The sequence below is a fragment of the Photinus pyralis genome, unplaced genomic scaffold (assembly GCF_008802855.1).
Source record: "Photinus pyralis isolate 1611_PpyrPB1 unplaced genomic scaffold, Ppyr1.3 Ppyr1.4_LG3b, whole genome shotgun sequence".
Lineage (NCBI taxonomy): Eukaryota > Metazoa > Arthropoda > Insecta > Coleoptera > Lampyridae > Photinus > Photinus pyralis.
Genome location: NW_022170510.1, coordinates 9,833,560 through 9,856,928, shown reverse-complemented (window position 1 = coordinate 9,856,928; position 23,369 = coordinate 9,833,560). Strand labels below are relative to the sequence as shown.

The 23,369-nt window shown below is 35.2% G+C and overlaps 1 protein-coding gene across 1 annotated transcript; it reads left to right on the top strand.

Annotated features, from left to right (window-relative positions):
* The first annotated feature begins 11,714 nt into the window (after positions 1–11,714).
* LOC116167097 lies at positions 11,715–22,377 on the top strand. Its single transcript, XM_031482337.1, has 6 exons — positions 11,715–11,790; positions 13,700–15,249; positions 15,298–15,477; positions 15,722–15,869; positions 16,041–16,239; positions 19,312–22,377. The coding sequence occupies exons 1-6, from the start codon at positions 11,715–11,717 to the stop codon at positions 19,472–19,474; spliced, it is 2,316 nt and encodes a 771-aa protein (XP_031338197.1). The 3' UTR covers positions 19,475–22,377.
* The last annotated feature ends 992 nt before the right edge of the window (positions 22,378–23,369 follow it).

Sequence of the window (23,369 nt, the reverse complement as noted above, 5' to 3'; positions counted from 1 at the left end):
TAAAGGGAATAGAAGGTATGGGAAGATTTGACGGTGCAACAGAGGAGTCTTTAAAATAAAAATTCACAGATTTCGCAATGCTTGCAACCATCGGAGACATTGGAAATAATAACCGTACAATGCCATATATGTAAAACACAAATAACCCTTATTCATACGGTATCACTTGCTCCACTCGCTCGCAAGCTCGCTCGTGTCGCAAACGTAAATTTTCTGAATAATAAGCGTCGTAACGTGCGTGTAATACTATCACAGGCGATGTGCGATAAATTTAGATTCGAATTAAGAAAACCCTTACGCACTGTTAAGTAAGTAGGTACCGTATCGACAGTATCCGCAACTTTTCCTGCATCTACCGATTGCAGTCGAGTACGGGACAACCATCACTTGATGCGACACCAATTGTCTTCTTTTCTGCTCGACCAACCAGTAACTTCATACCCATATAAAACATAAGCATTTCCAATGCTAAAAAATTAAACATTCAAACATACCTAGATGCAAGGTGATTCCGTGACCTAGATTTTAATTTTTATACGACAGCAAGGACTTCCTAATGATGCACTTAATGCATTGAATGCAATTCCTTTTTGTACAGAAGGTTTTAACTGTAAGTCGGAACCCAATTTTAATTTCTACATGATGGCCAGTAATTTTAAAACAACTTTTTTTAAGTTAGCGGCCCAAATTAGAATGATTTTGAGGTCACTTTAAATGGTGCAAGAATTGTGCGATTCGTGCTCTCGCAATTTGGTTTCTTTAAGATATAAAATCCACTAGTATCTTTAGCGAAACTCTTACTTGATTGCGTCGTTTTTTAAAATATTCTTTCAGTGCACTATAGTCTCAGGGACCAAGATTAAAATACGAAATCAATTACGTAAGTCCATAATCAAGTTGTTCTGGATGTCTATTGATCTAGATCAATTTTTGTGCTGTTTCCATTTTCGAAAATTTCAAAAATATTTTTAGCGCATTTTTGAAAAAAATACGCTATTATATTCGTTATGGCTGGCTGGGCGGCTGTCCGGGTGAGATCTCAGCAACTACAATAGCTAGAGGCTTCAAATTTTCACTAAAAGCTATAATGTACATGTGCGGGCTCTAGTCTATTTTGAGTTAGATTACTTGTGAGATCGATAATTTAAGAAAATAATTTCGATATGGTTTTCGGAGGTGCTATAATTTTACCAAAAATGCGCTGTAATAATGCATATGCTGATTTACAACTTGTTTATTTTCATTTGTATCAAACTATCAATGCGTTGATTAAAATATATAGGGTATTACATTTAAAAAAATGAAGTTAGGTCTGACGTCTGATAACTGATAACCTTCTTAGCCGTAATTTAGCTTCTAACCCATTAGGCCAAGGTCATTGGTAAAACAGCTGCAATCACGGAAACTTGTAATAAAGAAGTCTTACTTAAAATAGCAAACAACACAAATATACAAAAAGAAGCTTTAATTTCAAGAGTTCCAAAGCCTAATGGGTCAGCATTAATCATACTCGTATATGATGTAGAAAATATTGTAGAAGCTATAGTCAAACAAAATCTAACGGAAGATGCAGAAAGAATTAACGATATTAACGAAATAATAAAGCTAAATTTTCAGACAGGTCCAAAAAATAAAAGCACAGTACAGTGGGTTAATGAAGCGGAGTCTGAGATTAGAGACAAGTTTTTAAGCTTAGGGAAAATATATATCACTTGGAATCGTTGCAAAATTCAAAATTTTATTTCTTCAGTAAGGTGTTTCAAATGTCAAAGTTTTGGACACTTCAAAATTTTGTAAACAAGAATGTGATATATGCGGCAAGTGTGCAGTAATAGGACATAACTTCAAAAATTATAGGGAGGAAAATTACAATTTACAAATGTGCAAACTGTAAAAAGTAGGAAAACCATATGACCACAGTGTCAAAAGCAGGGAATGCCCAGCATATCAATATTATTTAGAGCAACATATCAAAAGATCCAAGTATCGAATATAAAGATAAGGAAAATTATAAAAGGCAATACTTAATCAATTTGAAAACAATATCACATGTAAAATGTATGCAAATGAATGACCAGCATTTAAAATTTGCAACTCAAGAAATAATGGCATTATGTGATGAAAGAGAAATAGCCTTTTTTTTCTTAATACAGGAACCATGTATCATAAAAATGTAAAAAGGTATATAGGCAATGGTCTAACAAACATAGATGTTACATGTACAAACAGTGATTATAATGTTATATAATTGAAATTTCAACAATAAATAATAAACAAATTTTTAAAGGGTGTTTCAATAAGAGCGTAAGATTTGAATTGCGCGCCATGTTTGACAGTCATAATGTCACATGATTATGACGTGACAGATCGAAAGTTTACAGATGGGGGTTAGTAAAAAAATTTTTTTTAAGGTGCCACATGTCATACCGCCCATGAAATATTGACGATCTTGCACGAGTTTGCTCCTGGTCGTGTCAATTTCCCGATTTGGTGACCAGAATTCGCCTCCACGCTCTTGCGATTTAATGCCTTTAGACTTCTGGCTGTGGGGTTATCTGAAGTCACAGGTTTATGCCAATAAGCCTGCAACCATCGAAGCATTGAAAGCCGAAATTAGACGCTGTATCAATGAAATACCACCACATGTATTCAATATTGTTATTGAAAGTTTCGTCGAGAGGGTACGCATATGCCAGCAAAGCCGTGGCGGCCATTTACAAGATATTTTGTTTCATACATAGTTCCCAAATGTATATTTTCTAAATCAATAAATATTTCAATACTTTGCTACAGAAAACCATGTTTTATTGAACACTGAAAGTTTGCGCTCTTATTGAAACACCCGTTATAAATAACACTAATAAATATATATACCGGGTGGTGCCTAGCGCGACGCAGCATAGGGATTTCAATGGTAATTTCTTTATAGTCAATTACTAGCTCCCCTAATTATTTTAGAGCAAAAGTCTAAATAAGTTTTTTTTAGAGAAAAAAATACTGAATCTGTTCATGCTATTACTCATAATTTTCCGTTTTTCAAAACCGTAAAAATCGACAAAATAAAAAGGTTCATTTTACAATAAATCAAATATGCCTTGGAATTACCTAAAAAAACAGCGATCACGTTTCATTATTTGCCTTTGGCGTATATTAAATTTATACTTGTTTATAAATTAGTTAAAGAACTGCAAGTGCAATAACGTTCATAATGTTCGTCAAAACCATCAGGAAAACGAGAATACATTCAACGTTTTGGCTGCAGTAGCGGAAAATCCGAATATAAGTTTAGGAACAAATCTGCTTCAAATCAGTTTTTTTTTCTTCGATTATGTAGGTACTCTGATTCTCTCTGATAAACAAATAGTATCTGATGCAGATGTGGCATACATTCTCTATAAAAACAATACCCAATTGCCGCTTTTTCTTGCATCGGATAGTTTAACAGAATTAAATATGAAAATCGTTCGACGTCAAATAACGATAACTTAGATGCGATGCGCTTGTAGTTTGTTAAAAGATTCCAAAGCATCACTGATTTATAAAAATGTAATTTTTTATTTTGTCGATTTCTACGGTTTTGAAAAATGGAAAATTATAACTAAAAGTATGAACAGATGCAGTATTTTTTTCTCTAAAAAAAAACTTATTTAGACTTTTGCTCTAAAATAATTAGGGGAGCTAGTAATTGACTATAAAGAAATTACCATTGAAATCCCTATGCTGCGTCGCGCTAGGCACCACTCTGTATACAGGGTGGTGACTTGCGTAACGCATCATAGGGATTTCAATGTAAAATTCATAACATGTGATTATTGGCTCCCCAAATTATTTTAGAGCAAAAATGTATTAAGGTTTTTTGTAGGAAAAAATTTTTACGTCAATCAACCCTATTAGTTTTCAATTTTTGCATAATAAAGACGGAAAATTGGAAAATAAAACCCCCATCTTTTTCAATAATCGATGATGCCATGGAATTTTATCATACAAAAACTACGTCAATATCCGTCATGCCATGGAATGTCTGCTATTAAACAAATCAAATTCTATCAAAAAGTATTATATTTAGAACAGCGAATTCCACATAAAGAAAGACCAAATTACTAAAAACGGTTTCCTAATATAACAATTTACAATAAATGTTCGAATAAGTCACCATTAACTGCAATACAGTAACCAAGTCGATCATAAAAGCCATTTCGAACTGCTGCTAATTGATAACTGGATATTTTTTTGTTTTAGAAAATTCCATGGCATCGCAGATTATTGAAAAAGATGGGGGTTTTATTTTCCAATTTTCCGTCTTTATTATGCAAAAAATTGAAAACTAATAGGGTTGATTGACGTAAAAAAATTTTTCCTACAAAAAACCTTAATACATTTTTATTCTAAAATAATTTGGGGAGCCAATAATCGCATGTTATGAATTTTACATTGAAATCCCTATGATGCGTTACGCAAGTCACCACCCTGTATATATTATAATAAAAAAATGTCAAGGAATTGGAACAAATTCATAACCTTAGCAGAAAAAATATTTGTTTCATAGATAATTCAGATATATTCAATAAAAAACAAATTGATAAAGACATTCAATATTTAACAGAAAATATACAAATTATTGGTGACAAAAGTATACCTAAATTAAAATTTGGGAAAAAATGGAAATGAGGAATGGACCGAAATAAGAAGAAAAGTTTAAAACTAAGAAGAAATCTTCAAAATGAAAAACGAGTACAAGAAAAAGAAATAAAGCAAACTTATAAAAAAGAAAGAAATGCATACTATAAAAAAATAAATAAAGAAAAAGAGAAACACTTGCAAAATTTCATTATCCAACATAGAAATGAAAATGAACCATGGGGGGGGGGGGCAATATATAAAATATCTAAATATAATAATAAATTAATTAATATCGTCAAGGGATAACGAAATGGTTTAAAAGTAGCCATAAACGATATTAAAAAATACCTACTTGATGGACCTCTATTTTTTGAAAAAGTGGTCTAAAGTGGCCTTAGAGAGTTATCCACTATCAACTTTAAGTGTTTTAAGTGAGATCTTAATGATAATTAAATAACATGAGCTTTCGAGGGAGATTAACTATGCCAATACGACGACGGCCTGTTCCTGTAACGGTACCTATATTTGCACAGTTTTGCTTGATGGATGTGTACACGATGTAAATAGTTACAAAACTTCGAAACTTCATTCATAGTACTCACATACTGTCAAAAAAAAGATGGAAAACGTGTTATAATAGTTTAAACACGCAGTGAAATCGTAAGGTTTTTACAATACGGCAAAAACCGGATGAGGCACGCATAGCAGAGGACAATGAACGTAGAAGTGTGATGATCATCTTTCATAATCTGAGGTCGACTTTCAAGTTCTTCCAGTGCACGCACGTCCTTATGGTAAACGCCGGCAAGCATTGTAGGTACAAAGCCATTTCTTTTTGCGGTTACTGTTCCGTATATGTTGCGTTTAACACACAATGTACAGACAATAAATTGTAACAGGTGCAGTAGTATTCAACATTTTGACTCGATGCAATTACACGCAAACTGCATGGTGCATGCGGTATAGTATATTACGTATCGCATTTATTTTATTCCTTTATTTTTTAATAAAACCACATAGCGTTTTCGAAAATATAATCTAACTTTTGTAATACGGTCATACAAAAAAAAACAGGTGAATGCGAAAATAAAAGAATGTGTACGAATAAATTAAAATGAAATAATATAAATTGAAGTAATCACAATTTAAAAAAATAAATATTACTTGATTTATTGCAAAGTAAAATAAGTCGGCGCCTGTCCGTCCTTTTGTAGCCGCATATAAATACTATCACTCTGAAATGTCCCCAGCTAGAATTTAAATTAGCTCGTTCATTCAGAATGGCGAAAGACGTTACAAATTCATCAATGTCCTCTATTAATAAACTGTAATTGACCATAACGTTATCATTAATAAACTCCATACGCTAACCATAGCGCGGAGGCATTTAACCTATAAAGTATACAAACATCAGAGTATGTTTACAACTTAAGCTTTCAAACGATATAGTAAAAAATTCGTGGATAGTTAATCCATTGAAGCGTGTTACGCGATTAAAAGTTCAAAGTTACAATTTGAAAACAAATTTCATCTTTCCCGAAAGCATCAGCTGCTCGAATACAAAGCATTGAAATGCACCCACCCATCGCAGGTGCATAACTGCTTTTAGAAAATTGTCAAAAATTATTAACAACTTAATTTACCCTTTCACCTTTTCTATGAAGAAGAGGAAATAATTTGTGGAGACTATTCATATTTAACTGTTCAGTTTATGGTTAAACATTCTGAATAATTAAGTGTAGGTAGTGTTAAATTAAATCATTATTCGATAAATGTGAACTTGTATGCGTTTCCTATCAGCAGTCATAAAATCAAAATCGGAATAGTTTGCTTTAATTCGATAGATTTGCATATTTCTCATCATTGGGTCTCCAACAATGCGAATGTGGGCTTTTGGAAGAAAAATACAACGATCAATTTACCATGGTCATTTTTTCTTTCCCTTACTTTCTTCATGTACAGACACGTGACACGTCCCACGGTTTGGTTATATTATATTATATATGTTTTATCTATAAGTGTACTGTCTGGTCTATTATTGTGGATAGTTTTGTCTGTGAGTAGTGTAGTAGTAGCAATATAATTTGTGTGTGTGTTGTTTTCAAGTATTATCAGTGACATGTATTTGTAGTATGGTGTCTTATATGTTATGAAATTATGTTTAAGAGCTAATTTTTGATGTATGATTTTAGCCTGATCGTGTCGATGTTTGTATTTTGTTTGTGCATGTCGATATTATATGTTGGATTGTTTCTGATGTTTGTGAACAGAGTCGACAAGAATCACTTATCTTTATTAATGTGTTTTTTTATAGTTGCGTGTATTAATGGCCTGGTCTTGTATTGCTAACATGAAACCCTCAGTCTCCGGGAAGATATCACATTCAGACAACCAAGTGTGCGTTGCTATAGAGTCAACACAATCCTGGCTAACCTCTTGTGGAAATCGTCCATGTAAAGGCTTTTGGTTCCATGTCTGTATGTTATTTGTGATGTATGTAAGTTTGGATGTGGGTGAGAGTCAAGGTGGGAGTATATTAGTTTCGTGTAGGTTATTATTATTATGTACTATTATTATTATTAATTAACAAAACAATTGCCCACTATTAAGTAAGTACCGATTGCGGCCGAGTACGGTACAATCAACACTTGACGCGACACCACTGTGTCGAGAGAGAAGTATTTTCAGATGTAGGTACATCGGCAAGAGAAGTATTGTCAAATGGATTCCAGTCCTAGCGTGGGTGTGTGTTTTATACGTAAGGAGACTTTCAGTGAAGGTGAAGTGAATCAGATATATGCGCACAGTGCTTGTCAGATAAAATACAACAATCCGAAGCTGATCAAAGCAGCTGTTTGCCGGGGAGAATCAAAGGTTAAGCCATCAAGGGCCACAAAATCAGTCTCTGGGAATTCAATTTCAGTGTTTCACTGTTGTCTATGCGGAGACAAAATACGGAAGAGTTCCTTGTGACAGAAAGGAAAAAGAAACCAGAAAAAAGGAACAATGCCATTACTGCGGAAAAAATGACTCTGAATGCAACAATCTTGAGTAGCTGAGAAACGAAGCGATGAATGGGCTCTTAAAATAAAAGTGTATTTCTGAGAACACGTAACTTTTTGATGTGAGATCATCGGTGTTGTCTACAAGGTACAACCATCAGGAAAGTCCAGAGAAAATCGTCAGCATCCCGCAGTTAATGAGGCCCTGAAAGTAATCTATTCATTTCTGGAAGAGAATGCTGAGGAGTGTAAGTTCTCTCTAGATGAACTCATGGACCAGATGGAAGGAGAATGACCTCAACAACGAACAGTCAGTAAAAAATCACTTGTTTGAAAAGTGTGGAGACAACATTTTGATCGTGGAGACATCCTCCAAACACACGACTGATTGTTTTAAAAACACATGCTTCAAAATTCTTACCACTACATGGTACGAGATTTCAGTTTAGTAGCCCAGATCCTCAATCAGAAAGACTGCACGTGGTGAAGGTAGCTGCTGAAATCGAAAGGGACATACAGTCGCAAGTGTATGTCACAAAACAATTCACACCACCCGACGATTTCTTCCAGAATGTTAATTCAGTGATCCCATATTCTTTGAAACCATTTCTGGAAACAGTAATTTTAAAAGACAAAACGAGGCCACTTGGATAGTTGAATCCCTATAGAAAAAAGTGTGTTGCTCTTGCACATTCAATTCCCAATATTCTTTTGGTAAGTGTAATTAGATTCTAAAGGTGCAACCGAATTTTTATTACCTACTGTCATCCAAAATGTGTGAGACTGTAAACCCCTAAAAATGAATTATGGGCGTGAAGCATTCATTCATTTTATACGTTTTTGACAAGCACTTATTAAGCGACACTTAAATAATAATAAATTAAAAAGTGGAACATGCAATAAACATTTCGAAGTCAATAAATTAAAAGTTTAACACAGTTACACAAACGCGTAGGTGTATTTTGTATCAAAAAAATGGAGAAGAAACTCCGTTATTTCGCCAGGTATCGAAAACAAGACACATTCTATTACAACGTTGTTTCTTTTTGTCTTGAAGTCTAAAAATAAACAAATACGTGTGCCAACAAACTGCTTGTTTACATTCTGATATGCAGGCGAATGCACAGTGGAAACTCGCCCGTCATTTTAATACTCCGTTTGCAAAGAAAAAAGGAAAATTTTCTTGGCTCGTAATACGGAGGAACACGTAAACAGGTCAACGGACCTAAACTACAAGGTCACTTGGACGCACCGGCTAACTTGGCACCATCGTTTCACCACGTGGAATTTTGACATTTAATGGTTATCTTTTTCATGTAGGTAAAATTATACCAGTGTCGATGTCTGAGGGTATTATTAATAATTACGTTCAGTTACAAAGTATGCTTCAGATAGCAGAGGAAATGTGTACTTCCATTACGACGGCACGTGCTGTGAAAAAATAAACAAGAAAAAAGTTAACGCCGCACGTTTTTATTCATACGAACCACAAATATTCAGACGAGATAAATTAAGTATAGCGTCAATCGGGCACTACTCCAGTTCGATTAATTTTTTCCTCGTCGAAAGTCGCCCGAACACCCGGTGGAGGAACCAAAACGAACCAGTTATCGATTAAGGGGTGGCAGTACAAACAGGAAAATGCTACGAAAAGCCAACCAAATACAGGCGCGGTCTTCGGCGGAATTTAAATGAAAATACTTAAAGCTAACGCAGATTTTGTCGGAGGGGAGTACGTATTTAACACTAAGTATTTAAAATATTATTAGTGTTCCAAGCGTAGTACTTTCAGTTTCGCCATTGATTCTGGAGTTGGTAGTGAATTTTTTGAGGTTGGCATTTTTTTTCGCTTTAATCGCTACGTTGTAAACTCAAAAATGATTTTTATTGCTGATACTTTAAGAAATTAGGGCCGAACATAGTTTAATTTTGTTAAACGAAATAATTGTAGTGCCTATATTTTCAGATTGCTTATTACTTGTTCATTTTTTACCCCTAAAGGGTGCTTAACTTCGCTTTTAGGATGTACTATTTCAAATTCGTTGAAAAATGTGATTATGTGTACTATTCAGTGTTAATTGAGACGTTTTTTTTAGCGTAACCAAAGAGTATATAACGTAATACTCTTTGACGTAACACAACGAAGTTGAGGTTACGGGTGCTCGATTTTCCGTCGTCTGTTCGCCTGTCTATCGTATGTCTGTTCTATCGAGATCTCGGCCCCTGCTTCCTGTTGATAGCGTCTCCCCCTTGGTTCCCGATGCTTCCATCCATTGATCTCGATTCTTTCTTTCTTGTTTCTTCCTTCTTTATTGTTGTCATCTCCCAGCTTCCCGTTCTGTCTCCTCCTCCTCCTTCCCTTGGCTGCCTTTACTTCCGTCTGATTCTTCCTGCACCTCCAGTAGTGGGTTGTTTTCTTTCTTCAGTTTGTGTTTGCCACACTTTTCCCATCTCTCTATGGGAACCTCTGAGACCGCCACACCGTTTGGTCTGTAGTGGTGTTCAATGTGAAGCAGGGCCGGTCTACTTTCCATTCCGGAGCACGTAGATTCTTGGCCACTTGCAGGATATGATCTTTGTTTCCTCCTGTTTATGTGCCCCCAATATCGCAGCTGCCTCATCTTCAGTCTCCTGGTGATTTTCCTCCTGGTAATTATCTGCTTATCTGCTTTCTTGTGAGGTTGTTTTCCATCAGTGTCCTTAGTGTCTTCCGTTCCGCCCTCCTCATTGTTTGCCTGTTGCTCTTTGTTAGCGCTGAGGTGTTTATCTTATATTTCGAAACTTCATTTATAGCGCATTTCCAAAAAAATAAATAATGCGCCATTGTGGCCACTTTGTTCGTCCGTCCGTCTATATGTCTGTCCCTACGGCTGTGTCGCTACTAGATCGTTTTTATATCATAAGAGCCAATTTCCTTAGAAAACTTTTCCGGTGACATTCCTAATTCCTTCTATAGCGGAATTATAAGATTACTCAGTAATTGGATTGTTTATGCGCATGCCCACAACCTTCTTAGTTCCAAGGGGATGAATTTTTTGACTAGAGCAACTATGTTTTTTGTTTTGAAAAAAGGCAATGTAGAAATCCGTTTTGTAAATCGTTTACGCGATTACATTTGAAACTTGTTTAACTTATTTATCCCTGAAGATAAGCTTAATTTATGATAATCTTTCGGGGAAAATTATAGACACTTCACGTCTCATTTTGCACTATTTTTTACCATGTACCAGTGATGGCATAAAGTCCGTTGAGTACCTACCATAACTTCTAAGACTATAAAATGGTTGAAACGAAGTTAAGATCTCGGTTAAGATTATTTGGATTGATAAAGTATGGGTGATGTTGCAATTACCAGTTAATTCTTGCAAACGTAATGAAAAGTAGTTAGTCATTACGTTGAAGGGTGAGATTGTTGAGCAAATGGAAAGTATCAATCTGATTCAAAATGGCGTTGGTCAACTGGGATGAATTAAAATTGTGATTGTAAAACGTAACGCAATACGGATTTAATTTAAGTTACCGGTGCCAAACAGAGAAAAATGAGAATTACTCCTCGCCAACCGACCACGAAACAGCGATTACAAACAATAAACATTTTCAGTTTCATTGCCTAGAACGAGTTGGAAAAGAGCCAGCGAGGCACGTTTCTAGTTTTCGATTTCATCGCGCACACACACACCGAAAGGTGGGTAACAGCAGCAAAAAGGTAAACAGGAAGGACGTAATGAATAATCAGTTACGGTTTAGAAATTTTAAAACCGCGCATGGCTAGGGGAATCTCTGGTCTGTAGGAGACGAGCGAGAGAGAAACGAAAAGTTGCAGAGCAGCACAGGTAAAAATTATCGATTGTGGTACCCTCCGACGTCGTCCTTGAATCGCACATTCACCTGGCCGGCGCGCCCGCTACACTCTGGGTTAGTGGACCCGGACCCGTCTGTCGAAACATCAACGGTACCTTGGCTTGGCTGTTTCGTGGTTCCACTACTTGTTTACCTGCCATGATTTTAAAAGCGATATGAATTGCTTCGTATGATTTACTTTGAACGGCGGTCAGCTGATTGGTCTCTTCTTATCCTTTCGCATTGTTTTAAATGGCCGAGGACCGTTCCGCGCGTAAATTGGAGGCACGCACGAACGGGTTTTCCGAACGTTACGTAGGATTCACAGGTAATGGTATATGCAATGCAAATTGAATGGGTGCACCCTCAAAATTTGTTAGTTCTAATTCGTACATACATACGTATACGTTTAATGTCTAATTCCACTTCCGCCCACGAGTTTCCTGTTCTCTTCACGCAACAGTCTTTACTGATTGTGCAAATGTTGGAGAGTTTATTCATTTACACCATGAACTTGTAACTTGCTGTCCAAATACAACTTGCGCAATTCTATCATAGTCACTACTGTAGTCATGTATTCTAATTTAGCAACAATAGCAGTCGGAGAAATTTGGTAAATTCGGCCCGGAAAACCTAAACTAGGTTCAGTAACATTTATCTTCAGTACAACAATATACTCGGTTTCAGAACTCGATTAAAGTTTCAAGTTTCAAAAAAATGTGGGCGTTTAGGAACTTCTCAGAATTGTTTTACAATCTTCTTAAAGCTCTTGGAATCTTCTCTGAATCTGAGCCATCTTAGTATCTTTTCAGGATTTTGGAATTTTACAATCTTCTTAAAATCTTCTTGGATTTTTTTAGAATCTCCTCCGTATTTTATTACTTTCTTTTTAGAATCTTGTTGAAAGATTTCAGATTCTGTTTAGAATTACAATTACAAGCAGATTCTACAGAACCCTGGACAATTTTTTAAGAATTTTCTTAGGAGTGATTTTAAAGCTTGTTAGAATCTTCTTAGAATCCCCTAATTACTAATGATTACCTACTTATCTTGAATATTGTTTTCAAATTTCTAAATGGTAAGTTTTAATTTATTACTTTCATGTAATGCTTGTTAATAGATCTCTCCCTTTCCCTTCCCTTAGAGCCCCGTCATCCTGAGACATTTTTTTTGCAAAATTTGGAAGGAGCATGCTTATGGACATAACAAAAACGGTTACTTCCATCCTTGTAGGTGTTGTAATTGTTTAGAAAAAAATTGCATAGCCTCAATTGATTGACATTCATCAATCCAATCGACATTCTTAAGAGGCCGTTCTCTGAATACGACTAGGAAAGCGCTTTAATAGAAATTATATATGGGTATTTGAGTAAATTGGATTCTATCCCGTGTTGTTAGGTGCCGATGTAAAGATAAAGGACACCTCTATGCCTCTATTGTACAGATTTTTGATTTAATACTCGAATTTTGCATAAATAATTGTAGAAGTACTTGGTATTTATGGTATTTTCGGGTGCCGTAATTATTAATATTTAAAAAATATCAAAAATCTGTCATTTTTAGGGCCGCCCTATACCTATACATATATAAATAAATAAAATGTTTACTGTTCTCATATCACGAGAACTCTCTAGAAGGAGGTCTTAGACTTCGTTAGACTTAGGGTCTACTTGTACATAGTTATTTTGCTCTGCGTCCAAGTAAGATCTTTGGGGCCAAAGGTGATGACTGGATGACTTTCTGACTCCAAATTGAATTAGGTTTTTATGTGGAACAAGATTCAAAGCCCTAAGACTTTTATGTTCTAGAATCTAGAGGTATACAGTGAATTTTTTTTAAATGCGAACATAGGAGTTTGCATGCAATGTAATTTCCCTATGTTCAATTTAAAAAAAACACATCAATCTATGAGGGAAATTACATTCCATACAAAAGCGTATGCGCGCATTTTACAAAACTCACTGTGTATGATTGCGAATAAAATGGTTTGTTTATTCAACTAGTGCCGTAATAAAGCGATCCGAGGCCGAAAATAAGAATGTTATGTACCTAGTTTTTAAAGCGTTAGAATAACGTTTTTCGGTGATCAAATTCTAATGTGAAAGGTTCAATAATGATGTCTTGTGATTTTCAAATGAAATTATAACTTCCAATTTAATTTAAGTAAATTTAGAGATAATTTGATTTATTCTTTTTTTATTACACTCAAATTATTTATTTAATTCGGTTTTCTTTTGTTTCCAGTGGTGTGGCAGTATTGAGTTGCACAGATTGCAGTGGAAGCAGTACCGCATCGAGTGATATAACGGATCCGGGATCGCCATTCAGCACAGCGTCGAGTCATTCTGAAGATTCAGCATCACAGCCTGCCAAAATGCCTCCTACACAATCAGCGCACCATCCACCGTGGCCTTGGGTTAGAGGCGAAAGTCCACCTGTAAAAAGACACACTACGGATAAAGCCGCCTTTCCCAAAAGAATAAAGACGGATAACGAGAACGCATCGTTCAAGAAGGAAGATCAAAAGACAGTACAAAAGGAAAAGGAAGGAAACAAACTACCACCAGCATGTCTGAGTTCATTGTCTCATAATTCATTGCAAATGAAAAATGATAATAAATTAAGTAACGTCACGACTGAAGTATTATCGATATCGGATTCTAATATTAAAGCACCTAGTTCAAATCCGGCTCTGGTTACGAACAAAAAAGTATCATCGAAGAAAGCGGATCTCGCGGCAGCAGCTAAAACGCAAGGGAAGATCACCGAATATTTCAAAGCGCAGATGAAAGCCAACGGGATAAAGAAGGAGCTCTCTAATCTAATTACAAAACCAAACCCAACAAAAAATCCAAATTTGCACAAGTATTTTTCGCTGGTCGGGGGACTGAAACCAAACACGAATTTAAAAACGCAAAACCAACGTAAAATCGATGTGAGGACTGTACATACAGCGGTGAAAAAGATGGCTGTCAGTGCCAAAAGTAGAAAATTATCATCAGTTACTGTTCCTAGAAAAATTTTACCTGCCCCAAGCAAAGTATGTGATAAAGTTACAGTTAATAATTTAAACCACGTTAATGAAGTGAATACGTTCACACCCACAGTTACACTAACAACACTAGCACTTCCTCCAAATCTGGCCTATCTTCATACAAAAACACCAAAACCACCCGACAACTTCATTCTGCAACAGTTCACCACGTTGAGTAGTGATAAAATTAATACCATTCCACTAGTGAGTACGCCGTGTACGATGATTCATCCGCTTCAGAAGATCACCACCATAAACAACTTTAATTGTATTAAACTAAATGCGACGGTAGTGCCTATCGTGAAATTAAATACCTTGCCTTCAAAAATAAACGGGTCAAACTTTGCACTGAACGTCGATGCCGGTCTTCCCACGGTTATACCGACGAAACCCAAATTGAACGAGTGCAACGTTCCAACATTTATCAATTCTAACGTGACAGGGTGTAATACAAGCGTGAGCGCGTGTAAGGAAGTTAGGGTGGAAGAAACATCGCCTGCCAGTTCAGATAGTGGTATATCTTCGACGTGTAAAGAACAGCTAGAGATTTTGGTGAGCCAAAAACCTAGCGTCGAGTCTCAAAAGTCACCAATTTTGTCTCAGCCAAAGACAATCAGGTTTCCGGCTAAACAACAGGATAGCTCAGAGTGCAAGGAATCGCGAAGTTCGCATTCGAGCGATTCCACGTGTTGTCGGTGGGCCGAATGTCATTCGCAATTTGATACCAGTGGGGCCTTATTAGAACATCTACAGGTACTGTCTGCCAATTTCGGACGGTGTCTCATACTTTCGTTGTTGCAGATTAAACATGTGATATCGCAAGCAAGTCAAGAACACTACGTGTGCCTATGGCTGGGATGCAAAGTTCACGGGCGGACCTCATGTTCCCGCACTTGGTTGGAACGGCACGTTCTGGCCCATGCAGGGACGAAACCTTTCCGATGTATCGTGGAAGGTTGTGGTATGAGGTTTAACTCTCAGGTAGGTTATGATTCCAATCAGATTGTATTTTTACCGGGAAAGTCGAAGGGTAGTTTTCATTTCGATTTTAACTGTTGGTTGGAATGGTAAATTCAAATTAGAAATGTTGAGCACTCCTAGTGCAACTACCCCGCAACTTTACCGCGTAGCCCACTGTATTACGTAGCAGATTTCAAATTCGATATGAATAGTTTTAGAACTTGAAAATTGTGTCATAGCTTGGGGTTGATGGAATTTATTTTAGTTATCTCTTGAGAGGCACGTCAACGGCCATTTTAACACGGACGGTACGCAAAACGCGAACGCCAACAAAAAATCGGTTGACAACAATTCGGCGAAACTTTTTAAGCGCAACGGAAAGAAGATACGATTCAGGAGACAGCCTTGGTCAGGTAGGGTTCAAATTTGAGACGGCAAAATTTTTACTTTAAAAACTTGTTGTAAATGAGTAGAATATCTTTTTAACTGAATTATCTGCCAATCCTCAAAAACTGTAAGTTACTTAGATTGATGATTCATAATTCACAATTCATCTTCGTGGTTGCTTATTTTCGTGTTTTTAGCGCGCATGTTTGACTTTTTTGATAACGGAATTATGGAGGGATTGCAACATCAACTGCTAACCATGACGGAAACGCGAACGTTAGGACACAACGACTCTGTGCCGGGCGATAACATTCGACTGCACAGTGAGATACTGGCGAGAAGAATTGAAATTGATGGAAAGCGCAAGATACTGATACGTTGGAGACCGTCAAACATGTAAGTGTCAGCTATATTTATCTCCGTTTGCATTGTTTAGCATTAGAACCTCCAGAGTGGTTAGGGAAGGGATATCGCCCAATTTTTTATGTTGAAGGGGAAGGGGGGGGGGATGAAGAAATCTAAAACGGTTTTTTAATGTTTTATTTTCAATAAAAATGTATGGAATTAAAAACCACTAGCTTGGTTCTTCGCGCTTAATTATGATTGTGGATATGGTATGTTTAGGTCTTGTAAAGGCAGAGATTATATCTTTATTTTTAGTATTTCATTATGCTCCCCAAATTTGCATCAAAAATGCTAGGAGTTAATGGCCCTTTTTAAACCCATCTTTCAATCATAACAATTAACATCATCAGAGGAGTAAAAGACATACATGGACATGAATGTTGGTGCATTTCCAATGAAGCTGAGCAATTTTCGGATATTTGAAAGCGAATTTTGAATTAGGTTAGACAGGGATGATTTTTTACAGTCTATTTATAGGTTCTATTGGACTTTTCGAGTTTCTGATTTCTTACACATATTTCCTGGGCTTCTTCGACTTTTTACAAGTATTAATTCGCTCGACTTTCTAAACTCGATGGATTTATTTGACTTCTTCAGATGCTTGACTTCTCAAACTTTTTGCACTTACGTTTCGGGCAACAAGCACCCGAGAAATTAGGACGCATTGTTTTGTTTTTCCATACTGTTTCGATTTATGTATTCCTCCTAACCTTCCCATGTTCAGATTTTTGGATTTTTTCAGATTCAGATTCTTCTGTTTCTTCGTCTTCTTCATCTTCTTGAGCTTCTTCGGTTTTCTAGGTTTTTTTTTTGGATTCTTCGATCAATTTTTTGAGCTTCTTGAGCTTTTACAGATTCATAAACCTTCTTTGGTATCTTTGATGTTATCAGTTTTTGCTACTTAGAAGTTTCTCAAAGCAAATTTTACCAAAAAAAAATTAAACAAAAATACCCAGAAATAGCAATAAAACTGTAAGATTTCGTCAGTCAATCTGTATCATCAGCAAACAAATAAAAACGTGTTTTTTAATTAGTGGCTGACAATAGAGGCTTTGTTGCGGAAACGCGTACTTTTTATTGAAGTATTGTCGTGGTTGTTTGGGGCTTTTCTTTCAGTTTTTATTACTTTTACAGGCAAAAACAGTTAGTGTTTCCAAAGCAGCTTTTTAAACCTCATTTTGGATTTAAAGGCAATATTGCAAGAATTGTAGGAGATTTTTCCTATTCAGAGTTTTTAAGTGAAAATCTAGCTTTTTAAACACCTCTAACGTGGGATACGTGGTAATTTGTGGAATCTGTAAATAAAATCAAACAGTAAATCAACCTGGAAAGTACAACCATCGCAATGGATGTTATTTAAAACCGAATTTTCTTAAAAAAATTAGTAAATTTAAAACGGGGAGGAATTACACTTTTATATGCTGTTAGAAGGCAGACTCTGTGAATAAAGGAAAGGAGCTACACTTTTATATGCAGTGAAAGAGTACTTTGTGGACTATACACAAAATACCGTGACAATGGATGATTGTCATGGGGGAGCGAATTTTCTTAAAAAGTCAATGAAAATGGATACGGGGCTACACTTTTAAAATTTGTATTTTCCATTATTTTTTACAAAAAACAACTTCAGGGCTTTGGGATGAAGCTTTTGTATTGTTATTGATTAGGTGATGCGCAATGTACTTACTTTCCGCGGCAAGCCAAACTTTTTCAATTTGACGGTAATTTCCCTGCACGAGCCGCATATTTATAAACGGTAGACGCGTCCCCAGGCATGCGAAAATTGACCCTTCCTCACAACTATTTGGGAATGCGTACTCAGTTTAATAACGATTGAATAATAATGGTCCAATGGTAAGGAAACAAGGCTTGTTAGGTTATTTGTAAGTTTAAGATTGTCTTCTCAAATTGTTTGAAAAGCCAAGTTGTACAAAAATGCTGCGGACCGCGGTTTTTCCGAAGGGATAAAGCGTCTGCTATTTCCGAATATGCGCGCGGGCCATTTGATATTCGCGGACATATGGTTGATCAGGCCTGGTATAAACACATCATTAGTATCAGTTGCTAAACAGTCGTCCTGATCTGAAGGATTTAGGGTAGGGGTAGGCACGTATTTATTGAGGCATAGTTCCCAAAGAGTACAGTTTAGGCATTTGGTTTATTTGTTTGTTGTTTGTTTTTAAACTGAATGCATACTCTTTTAATTACAAATTGACGTTTTTGGAATTTTGGTTTTGTTTATCAACAAGTGTGCTCTTGCCTTATCTGCCCAGAAATTTTTTTTATTTCAATTCTTTGCTTAACTTCTCCAATATATTTTGATTTTTGAATTTTTTTCCTAATTGATTACTTTAGCGTCTTTCTTCTTCCTTCTGAATAATTTAGCACTTTTCTTCAATCTTTCCCAGCGATCCAATGCTAGACCAGTGCTTGTCAAATTTCTTTCCATGACGCCCTGAAAACTAAAATTGCTTACGCCCCCCTTCTCCAATTAAAAAATAAACCCTGCTTTTACTACATAAAACGTATTAAAAAAATTAATTAATTATTGAGTTTTTTTTTTCATTTTCACTATTGGGACTCATAAACTGTAAGCGTTTAAATGGGCAAAGTTATGCAGACTTTTATGCTGATTAATTCTAGAAATCACTTAGTGATTTTTTCTCAGCTTTCTGATGGCGCTGAAATAAAATTTTTGGGCCCGTAAAATATTATGTTTTTCAATCAAATTGGATATTGCAACCATAATATCAGTGGCTTTGGAGGTCGTTTTTAGTTGATTCGAGAACAGGATCTCTTCCCTGATATACCTACCTGTATAGCACCATTGATTGAAGTTTTATTAATTTTTTTTAGTGTATGTTTCAACTGTTCAAGTGTTTCCACTTATTAGACTTTTCTTACTAATCAACTGTGTCAACTTTAAACGTGTTTGAATGAAAACGTTACAATAATGTTTTTGGTTTAATCGTTTGGTTTGTTTGATACAGTAGATAAGCATGCGCAGAACTACTTACTTTCTAAGTACGCAGTTATAGATTTTAAATTTGGGCGTTTTTTTAGCTTACCGGACGAGTGGGTGCACGAAAAGGAATACAGTCCTTCGAAGGTGATCTCGATTCGACAGTTGCAACCGAACGCGTTAAACGAATTAAATCCAATTTTATTTCCACACCATTCCAAACGTCGGCATAAACAGCGTCGTAAACCTTCGAAGTGTACGTGATATAAAGCCATTAAATAAGTAATAGACAATGCTGTGGGAACATTTTTCATTTTTGTAACTATTCTGTTTATTGTGATTAATTTATTTATTTAAGTTTCTCGATTAATGCAAATATAGAAGAAATCATTGTAAGGGATCACTTTAATGTAAAATACGCATCGTTTGTGAGTCTTTCACATTGTACAGTAGGCTGTATGTATTGTAAGTATAGTAAGTTAGGTAAAGCACGGGAGACTACTCGATTGTTGGAAGTGCACGAGACTGTCCGACCGTTTTACAACCAGCCCTTAGACACTGCCATGTCACTGGTTATAGTTGTTAGTAATCGACTAGACTAGCGCAATTAACATAGTCACATACATTTTTAAGTTGTTTCATAGTGTACTTTGTATGTCGCATTTATTTATGCAACTGTTGCTTATTCTATTTAATTGTCAAATGGGAGCATCGCCGATCTGTGTACAATTCAAATTTACTCATTATACATAAGGCATTCCCCAAAGTCGTAACGGTGCTCTTGTTTGTCACCATTGCAACTCGAACTTGGAGTCGTTCCAACTGTAATTAACACGTTCGGGTTACTTTTATATGATTTAATGTAATTATATAAAGATGTGTGATTTTTTGAACTAGTATTTGTAATATGTACGTGTTTGTTTACGATTTCTTTTTTTTAAATTTAATTCATTTATTTGTAAGTACATAATCAATCACTGCCAATTGACTGCCAGAGAAAATGCAAAAATAGCAAATTAGAAAACTGCCATGATGTTTAGTTGCTTTTATTTTAAATAAAATTTTGTGTTAGCGGTGCCATCTTAATAGAATTTGACTCGCAAAGCGTAGAAATATCGATAACAGAACAATCTAGCGTATTTTGTGTAGTAAAATTTAATTTACTAGGTAAGCGTAAATAAATATTTATTTCTTATTAGTTATTTAGCTTAATCCTCTGTTATCGTATGCTTAATCGATTATTTTTTTAGTAACATTTTTTTGGGTTCATGGATTACTTTCAAAAAGTCATATTAAAATGTAGGTACTCTGACCAGTATTTGGTGCTGTATTATTAAATTATTCAAAACATTTGTCAAAAGATGCTGTACTTCTCTGTGTAAGTCTGACACAGTGTGGGGGGAATTTATGGGATCAATTTCTTTTGATAGTCATCTGCACCAACAAAATTACTGTTATTTTTTTAAGTATTTATCACTGTATAGTATATCGGATACCCTTATACCATGGGAATACCTGGAAAGGTTTAAATTTTCTACTTTTCATTGGCAGTGATGCAATTCCATACATTGAAAAGTACTGGAATAAGTACCTCATTGTTAAAAGATTCAAAATTACCAATAGATCAAAATTTAATGTACGAGCAGTAGTTACAAGTTGAACTAAGTCAGAATTGAACTTGTTTTAATATGACAAACATGAAAAGTAATTGACGTGGACCATCCACGTGGTGTGTTCATTGTATACTTTTATTAAATAATTTAAATAAGGCTTTTTTACCGTCTGTGACACACTTGATCTCTATAAATTTAGAAAAATGAAGTTGGACAGAATTCATTCCAAGAGATCATTTTGTTTAGTTTCACCAAAATCATCTATCCCTGTACTTAAGCTTGCAAAAACTCCATTTAGTTAGGCAAACTTGGAATGTTCCATTTGCTCATCGTTTTTAAAAAGAAAATAGACTGAAATAATTCGTTTCATTATTATTTATTTCCATAAATTGACTGACCTAGTTAATAATATTTTTAATTTCGACAGTTGGCTTCTTTACATGGTTGCTATTTGTAAAGTAGGTACGATCGTTTAGCGTAATCATACTTTCATTAATGTACACGACTACAAATATTAATCATTGATGTACAAAGAGCTTGTACAATAAATATTTTTACAATAGCAGTTCGATGGCAGAATCCCAATAAAATTGTAATGTAGTTCACAATTTAGGCTAGAAATATTTGTATCTACCGAGTGACTATATATTATATAAAATGCGAAAAGAATAATTTTATAAACTATTCTTTTACATTGCATTTAGAACTGTCTCAAAAATGAAAGACTGTTTCAAATGATATCAAATATCATGTAGGTAAATTAATTTTTGTTTTTTTGTCATTACTTTTAACATAAATATAATATTGGAGATTGTTCACGGTTTGCACATTGTTAAAACTAGGTAGAGCAAAGGATTTGGTACGAAGATGTCACTTTTTCGAATTTTAAATGCTTATATGGATGTATAACGTAGGCAAGTAATGCTATGGAATCATTACCAAAAATTATAATTGTTAAGTTGCAAACTCTTATTAACACATGTAGCATTCTTTTGTTGTTTTACACCGGTTATTCGATTATCCTCTTTGGTAATGGTTTCGTGGAAATGTTTGAATTTTATTATAAGTGTTAGTGGCTGATTAGAGTATTTTAATATAAAAGGAAGAAATGTGTAAAAAGCTTACTGAATGTTAATGAAAGTGTGACAAATAATTATTGATTAATGATTATTATAAAACCTTTATCCTAATTGGTGTCTTACATTAAATTTTTGTAGTAAAATGCGCGGACTAAATTCGGATCCGGCAGTTTACACTTGTTGGTTACTATAAAAATTTGTGTAGGGTGTAAATGTAACCAGCAAAAATTTCAAGATGGATTGGTAGAAATAGCACAAAATGTATTGATCGCTACATGTAGATATAAGGGATGGGAGAATGACCACCAATTAATGATTGATCAATTAATCAAATTGTCAATTATTTACATTATTTTAAACAAAATTTCGAGGGGTAATTTGATTAATATTGGAATCAAACGGACCGATTGATCCATGAGTTGATCTCACGATCAAATTGTGGATCGATTAAATCCAAGCTCTAGTATAGAGAGATCAGAATTGTTCGAAAACAATTTCCAATTACTGTTCACTTTTATGTATATATATTTGCTTAAGGATTTTACGTCCCATCAATTATTAACTCTATTATTATTATTATATTAACTTTTACAACCCTACAACCATCAGCGGCAAAAGTGAAATTTTTTATTTAAGGCTCTGTTTTTTTTTAATCAGAAACAAATTCTACCTCACTCAATTCTTAAAATAGTTTTGTTTTGTCAAGCCTTGTGTTGCAGAGTATTTAAATTAATTACATATTTTGTAATGATAAGTTTTGTAGCTCTCCCGCCTGTTGAATCAAAGACTGTATGTGGTAGTATTTGTCAAACATTCAATGGCAGATTGTTACTGCATTTATTAAATGTGATTCGACAGAATTTTCTACTTATATAATGTATCTATTCTATTGAAAATAAAATTGTAAATAATTTTTTGTTTAATTCCATTTCTTTGTTGAACAGAAAAGCTAACATTAAGAAAAGAAAGTTGTATCTTGGAAGAAACACACACTATGGGATCAGGTGAGTCCTTAATTTATTCAAAGCCACCATTCCAATATTCCCGAGTGGCTCTGCAATGTACATACCTACAACCAAGAGGGAGTGGTTCAAATGGGAGTTTTGGAGTAGATCTATGTGTGCTGGGTTGAATGAGTTGTTTTAGGATAAAAACTAACTAAGGGCAAAATAAAACGAGTTTACCTACAGGATGCCCACTGGCATTTTGTGGAAGAGTCTTGACTCTAATTTGTGATGGGAATGAACTACTATGTACTTTTTTTTTAGACAGTGCAAAGCGAAACCGCTTGCGAGTTCTGAGCACTCTTAAAAGTGCTCGAGCGGTTTATCGCGAGCGCTCCAGAAAAGTGCTCGTGAGTGGAAAAAACACTCAAGAGCGGAAAAAACCGCTCGGGAACGGAAAAAAAACGCTCGCGAGCGGCGCTTGAGGGCGGTTAAAAGCGCTCACGAGCGAAAAAAACGCTCA

What these genes read in the sequence shown, in the direction of transcription:
- LOC116167097 (XM_031482337.1), top strand. Translation starts at nt 11,715, where the DNA reads ATGGCCGAGGACCGTTCCGCGCGTAAATTGGAGGCACGCACGAACGGG. An exon ending in GTATGAGGTTTAACTCTCAG is followed by an intron (nt 15,478 to 15,721) that starts GTAGGTTATGAT and finishes AATTTATTTTAG; the next exon opens with TTATCTCTTGAGAGGCACGT. An exon ending in CGTTGGAGACCGTCAAACAT is followed by an intron (nt 16,240 to 19,311) that starts GTAAGTGTCAGC and finishes GCGTTTTTTTAG; the next exon opens with CTTACCGGACGAGTGGGTGC.